At 40.2% G+C, this 7483-nt stretch overlaps 1 protein-coding gene across 1 annotated transcript; it reads left to right on the plus strand.

Moving 5' to 3' along the window:
• LOC110260574 (olfactory receptor 6C2-like) lies at positions 6032-7064 on the plus strand. Its single transcript, XM_021091228.1, has one exon. It carries the CDS (start codon positions 6111-6113, stop codon positions 7062-7064), a length of 954 nt encoding a protein of 317 aa, XP_020946887.1. The 5' UTR covers positions 6032-6110.

The raw sequence follows: 7483 nt of genomic DNA on the forward strand, positions 1-7483 counted from the left end.
GGCTTTGGGAAGCTTAGACTCTGATTGTGAGGAATGCACAATGCTTGGATGCTCCCAAGACAGGGCGGGGAGGGTGGATTGAGAACACATTGAGGATGACAGGTGCCTAGGCCTGAGCCCAGCAAGCACACAAGCAAGAACTCTTGCTTCACAATGCAGCAACATGGTGGAGCAAGGGCAGCCACGACCAAGCAGAGAACTCAGCCAGGAGACACAGAGGAGGCCCAGACCCAAAGCAGCATCTGAGCAGGTAAGGGGCAGTTATCTCTGATGGTGGCCAGACCACCACAGCCCACAGCCGGACATGGACCCATATGCACTTCAAAGAAAATCCTACAAAATATTAAAAGAAATTAAATGAATGGGAATGCCACGTTAATGGATTGGAAGACTCCATACTCTAAAATGTAAATTGTTTTCAAATCAATCCTTTGATGTAAAACAAACTCCATCAAAATCCTAGCAAATTATTTTTGTGTCAATTAACAATGCGATTCTAAAATTTATATGGACAGCAGAGGCCCAAGTATAATGATAATAATAATAATAAAACCACTCCTCTGAAAAAGAAGAAAACTATACTGACAATAATATAAAAAAACAGATGGAGAGGCCAGGACAGGAAGTGCAGAAAGACACCCCTGCGAATGTGCCCCTGCCTCCGTTTCTCCAAGCTGTTCTTCTCTGAATCCCTGATGCCCTTGGCCTCTCCATTCCTACTTCAGTCTGAATTTCCCTCTGCCCAGGAAAAGCTCCAGTATCGCTGCTTTGGAGGGCGTGATGCTATCAGGACCTATGGAATTTTCACGGTTTACCATGGATGGGGAGGAGGCTCCAGGGCAGCACAGGAAATTACACGCACATGTGGATTCTATGATTCCAGCTCAGTTATCTGAATTCCCAGCTGGGCTACCTAGCTTCATAAAAAGCTGGCTCTGTTAGCAGTGTCCAAACGTGGGAGCAAGCTCTGGATTCGTAACCAAACAGTGTATATTGAACATAAGACACTCAGACCCTGCGTTCTTGACAAGCAGAATGACATGTGTGGGTGTAACACAATCCCAGCATGTTTTGAATATGAAATTACAGTGATTAATATGACAATACTGATTAGTTCTACCTTAAAATAAGAACAATGGATGAACTGGATTACATGATGAACAGAATGATATCATTAAATATTAACTCTCCAAAACATTGAAATAAGATGGCTTATAAACTAATGAGCAGGAGTTCTCACTGTGGCTCAGCAGAAACAAACCTGACTAGCATCCATGAGGATTTGGATTCCATCCCTGGCCCCGCTCAGTGGGTTGGGGATCCAGCATTGTGAGAGATGTGGTGTAGGTCACAGACAGCTCTGATCTGGCATTGCTGTGGCAATGGTGTGGGCCTGCAGCTGTAGTTCCCATTCAACACCTAACCTGGAAACTTCCATGTGCTGCACATGCAGCCTTTAAAAAGGGAAAAAAAAAAAAAAAACAACAACCAAAAAAAACAACAACTACTGAGCAGAAGGAGTTCCCGTTGTGGCTCAATGGGTTAAGAACCTGACTAGCATCCATGAGGATACAGGTTCAATCCCCAGCCTTGCACAGTGGGTTAAGGATCTGGTTTTGCTGTGGCTGTGGCATAGGCCTGCAGCTGCAAGCTACAACTCCAATTCAACTCCAAGCCTGGGAGACGCCACAGGACATAGAGACAGCCCTAAAAAAACAAAACAAACAAACAAACAAAAACCTAAGAAGTAGATATTTGGAGGACTGACTTGAGTAGATCACATGAGGGTGTATTGTAACAAAATTCATCAGCTGACCCCCAGTGTTTAGACCATGTAAAAAGGATGAGAATCTGATTGTCATTTTATCATCTGACATTTTTTTCCCCTGCAACTGATGCTATTATGCTTTCATTTCTCATCTCTGTGGACCCTGCCATATGAGAGGTGATTAATTTCTTTCTTCTTTTTCCGCCAAAGATAATTTTACCACATATTCATCAGTGGTTTGAATAGGGTCACTAAGGGCATTTTTGTTTGTTCCCTTAATTATTCCCTATGCACTCAAGCATATAAAACCAACACATGCCATTTCTATCAAGGAAAATGTATCCAAAAACTCAGCCCATTTCACTTCACAGCCAGGGAGAGTTTCCAGCATTTATTTATCATTGTTTCCATTCTTTCAGTCACAGCATTAAGGGAAGTATTTATAACAGTCACATGAGAGATAGGCACTCTCATCAGATTCCATTTGCGACATGGTGATGTTTGGAAGCTCAGTGCACATTACCTTGCATTTGCAGACACTCTTATCTGGAAGAGTATGCAGGGCTTAAAAGTAGGGCAAAGTCAACTCAAAATTATACTTACTATCACCCACTGTTTCTCAGACTCACAAAGGAACTTTGAGTTAAATTTCCTGAAAAGTCATGGGGAACCACCAGAAAGTAAGTATGAAATGTTTGTCATTTATGTACCTGAATGCTTGAGAACTAGAACCATGGAAGGTGTGCAAAAGCAGCCCTTGGGGAAAGGCAGTGAGTTTAAAACTTTCTGCTGGAATCTGAGTCCAAGAAGTACCTTCATATTCAGAGAGAGTTTGAAAAGTAATCTTTGAGCTGCCACTTTGTTCTATGTAACATGATAATCAATCTGAACATGACTCTTGGGTTGTGATCTTGGAAGAGATTAGACTTAAGGGTAAGACCAGTTATGTATACAGAAGTGTTGGCACTGCCATGGCATAATGAGAGTGGCCAAAAATGAATCTCAAAAAGGTATTCCTCATGTTTTCATGGTCTCTTAGAACATGAGGGTTATAAACAGCTTCAAAGGGGCAACCACCCCTTTTCATCACTCTGCTAAATGATTATTTAACTTATCCTTAAACATTTCCAGTGCATCCCTTGGGCTGCCTCAGTCCTGTCCAAATCCATAATAATTAAAGTTACATTAATTAGGTCAGACTACATTCTAGGATTTTAGAGCCTCTGAAGTTAATTGTTCTTTTACTAGTGCACTCAAATAACTCACATATGTAAAATGTAAAAACAGCAAAAAAAGTAAAAGGAGTTCTCTGGTGGCTCAGTGGGTTAAGGATCCAGCATTGTCATTGCTATGGCTCTGGTTACTGGTGTGGCAAAGGTTCAGTACCTGGCCTGGGAACTTCCACATGCACCAGAAGCCACCCCACAACTGCACAAAAAAAGATTTAAAATAGGTTCGTTTGTTATTAATTTAAAACATCATAAGATCAGATAAACATGATGATTATTTTGGAATGAAATGACTATAATTAAAATAAAGTGGCAAACCTCACTTACAATAAATATACCAATAAAATCCAAATATCAGGAATCTTGTTAGTAAAATACATTAAAAACAATCTCCAAAGCAATAATTCTCAAATTCCTAAGGCTTCGGGAAATCAAGATTCTCACTTACAAAGAGTGAAACTACACATGGGCACATATTTCTTAAAGAACTAGTTTAGCACTAAATGTGGGAAGCCCTTTAGTCAATATTTCTTTCTTGACCAGTTCATAAAAGTGAACTCTGATGTGTTTTAAAAGAAAAGAGTTATATATAAGAATGTCCACTAAAAGATTATTTTAGAAAAAATGGAAAAAATTTTGATGCTCAATATTAAAAATACTATCATTTTCTTCTTTACATATTGGAATATAATATAAAAAGCTGTGTTTGTTTTTTTGTCTTTTCTAGGGCCGAGCCCACAGCATATGGAGGTTCCCAGGCTAGGGATATAATCAGATCTGTAGCCGCCAGCCTTACACAATAGCCACAGCAACGCCAGATCCAAGCTGCATATGCAAACTATACCACAGCTCATGGCAATGCCGGATCCTTGACCCACTGAGCAAGGCCAGGGATTGAACCCGCAACCTCATGGTTCCTAGTCGGGTTCGATACAAGAGAAGGTCAGCAGGATTTTTCTATGAAGGAATTCAGGCTGCTGCAGTGGGAAGATGTGTGGTTCTCAGGAAACCACCACATCAGCCTCAGAGAGCAATCCCTGCACAGGCACACCTTATGTAAATGTGGCCGACACTCAGGGAACCCTTTATGCTACAAGAGAAGGTCAGCAGGATTTTTCTAGGAAGGTGTTGCTAAATCCTATCACATCCTGGCAACCCTCCTAATAGAAAAGACAGGATCCAATTTGAACTGGCTTAAATTCCAGCACTGATATTTCTTAGAAGTTCAATATACCCTCATCCCTGGGAGAGTGAGTGAATAGATGAGAAATGTGAGAAATGAAAAACTGCTCAAGGGCTTCCTGGAAGGTGATGAAATGATGGCTGTTTGCCGTGATCCTCAAAGGAAGCAACACAGGGAGGCAACCTTGTAGGGAAGCGCCTAAGGATGGATTGTGGGTTTTCAGCTTTTAAGAATATTCACACTTAATAGCAAGTTTTATTTATTCTCTGTGTCATATTTAGTCCTTGTTAATGTTAATGCCTGACAACACCCGTTCTTTGGGGGAATAAGCACAGAATGTGAGTCTCTTCTTGGGCCAGACTGCTGAGAACAAAGAGAGATGTCCTGTAGCACTGATAGGGTAGCTGTGATTAACAACATTCCCAATGGTAAGGTGGGTCTTCGGAGAAAGAAATCATGGCAAAGAAGGCAGTGCTTCCCCAAGAAATATTCTCCCTCATCTGCATCTTGGAGGATATAGATTTTATGTTATTAAGGGAGTTGGAAAGCAGCCTCAGAAGGCATTTGGGAGCTAAAATGTCTATGCATAAACTACAGAACCCCAGTGAGATTCTGTAAGGATCTTAGTGCAAAGCCTAAGAACAGCAGCAGCCTGGGTCACTGTTGTGGTGCAGGTTTGCTCACTGGCCTGGGGACTTAGGTTATCATTTAGCATTGAAGGAGCAATAAAGAACTTCTTAGATAAGCAAAAACTAAAGTTCATCAATACTAAATCTATCCTAAAAGAAATGTTAACGGATCTTCTCTAAGGTAGAAAAGAAAAGGCTACAACAAAAAGTATCTATAAGAAAGGAAAAATCCTAGTAGTCAAGACAAATATATAGTAAAGGCTGAGGATCAGCAACTTAAGCTAATATGAAGAGTGAAAGATAAAAAATTATAAAATCAAGTATAACTAAAAAATCAATAAAGGGTTAAACATAAGATGTAAAATATGACATCAAAAACAGAATGTGGGTGAAGGGAGTAAAAAAAATGTAGATGCATAAACTACAGAACCCCAGTGAGATTCTGTAAGGATCTTAGTGCAAAGCCTAAGGACAGGATTCTGTTCCCTGGGGGAAACCATCAAACATCCCCCTTTCTAGGGTTTGGGAAGGCTTAGGAAGGGGGAGACATTAGACAATGGACAGATTTTGAAACAGGAATTCAAGGAAGGAAACAAAACAGAGGCTGGTCAAACTGATTCACAAGAGAGACACAAACTCTAACATTTTACCATACTATCTATTGTGAAAGGAGTGCAAAGAAGAAAGCTGGAAGAGGATGGGACTCAGGAAATTTCCAGATAACTCTCTGATACTGCTCCCAGGTCATCCAAACAGTAAAATCTTATCCAGGATGCTGGGGGATGAAGAAATTATTTGAAGGGGACAAATGCTGCAAAGCACAGAAAATATTATGACTAAGCCACTGATGGTAATTGCTCTAAGGTATGAGAATGATATGTTGATGTGCTGTAATGACAAGTGGGAAAATACATTTTTATCCATTTTTTATATTAACGGTCATTTGTGGATCTCCTGCTCTACACTGAGGACGGGAGGACCAAGATGGCTGCCAAATCTCTGGGGACTGGGAGATCTACTTTTTTAATTGTCCTGTGCTGCAGTGGACACTTCCATAAACCAAATTCCGAAGATGAATATTTTTCATAAACTACTGTCTGAAGAGCAAGGGAAAACAGAGTCCAAGGAAATGAAGCATGATGCACTCACTAACATCGTGATTATTGATTACCAAGGGAAAATTCTAAAATGTGTTTCCACTGGCTTGTTTCACTACTTTTCAATACATAGCTTATTGAAATATTATTTTTATATTTTATTCCTCAGATTCAAAATTTATGATTTATTAATACAGACTTCTTATGTATCTGACGACTGTGATGAAAAATCATTCTGCTATCACTTCCTTCATCCTACTAGGATTAACAGATGACCCACGACTCCAGGTGTTTCTTTCGGTATTCCTGTTTCTGACCTACATTTTCACTGTTGTTGGAAATCTGGTCATCATCCTCCTCACTCTGGTGGACTCTCACCTTAAAACACCCATGTACTTTTTCCTTCGGAATTTCTCCATCCTAGAGATATTATTTACAACTGTCTGTGTTCCTCGATTCCTGTACAGCATGACAACTGGGGACAAAAGCGTGACCTATAATGCCTGTGCCATCCAGTTATTTTTCATCATCCTCATCGGAGCAACAGAATTTTTTCTCCTAACCGCCATGTCCTATGACCGCTACGTGGCCATCTGCAAGCCCCTGCACTACACCGCCATCATGAATGGAAGGATATGCACCGTTCTTGTCCTTGGCTGTTGGCTGATTGGGTTAATTGTCATACTCCCACCTCTCAGCCTTGGAGTTCAGCTAGATTTCTGTGACTCCAATCTCCTTGACCATTTTGGCTGTGATGCATCTCCTCTTCTAAAGATTGTATGCTCAGACACTCAATATGTAGAACAACTTGTTTTAATCATGGCTGTGCTGACCCTCATGGTCACACTCGTCTGTGTGATTGTGTCCTACACCTACATCATCAAGTCCATTTTAAGGCTCCCTTCAGCCCAGCAGAGAAAAAAGGCTTTCTCCACCTGTTCTTCCCACATCATTGTGGTCTCCATAACCTATGGAAGTTGCATCTTTATCTATATTAAACCGGCAAAGGAAGGAGTGGCCATTAATAAGGCGGTGTCCCTGCTCAACACTTCGGTTATTCCTCTGATGAACCCTTTCATTTATACGCTACGGAATAAGCAAGTCAAACAAGCCTTCAGGGACTTAATAAAAAAGATGGCTTTTCTTTCAAAGAATTAGGAAATGAAAAAGATTGTATAAATTTAAAATTTACACATATAAATATTTCATCTTTTACTGTGTTCTAATTCAAATCAACCGTACAGTCCTGAACTTACAGTCTAACTTACCACCAAAGCTTCTTTTCTATTACTCTGAGAACCATGGACTGAAGAAAGCACTGTAGCCTTAATTCAAATACACCTTTCTGAAAAACAATGGCTGTGGGTACATGCATAACTGAGTCACTTGTTATACAGAAGAAATTATCACAACATTTTAAATCAACTATACTTCAATAAAGCTCAAAAAAATAGACCTTTCATTGTTGTTCACTCTTCTAAGTGAGCATGAAAATAAATTTCCAGATGGTCTCAATAATACCTCATCATGCTTATGTCTGAATCACAAAAATGCAGTAACCAAAATAAGAGTGGTCT

Source organism: Sus scrofa, chromosome 5, assembly GCF_000003025.6.
Source record: "Sus scrofa isolate TJ Tabasco breed Duroc chromosome 5, Sscrofa11.1, whole genome shotgun sequence".
NCBI classification, from domain to species: domain Eukaryota; kingdom Metazoa; phylum Chordata; class Mammalia; order Artiodactyla; family Suidae; genus Sus; species Sus scrofa.

Coding starts and splice junctions, on each gene's coding strand:
- LOC110260574 (XM_021091228.1), top strand. CDS start 6,111: ATGTATCTGACGACTGTGATGAAAAATCATTCTGCTATCACTTCCTTC.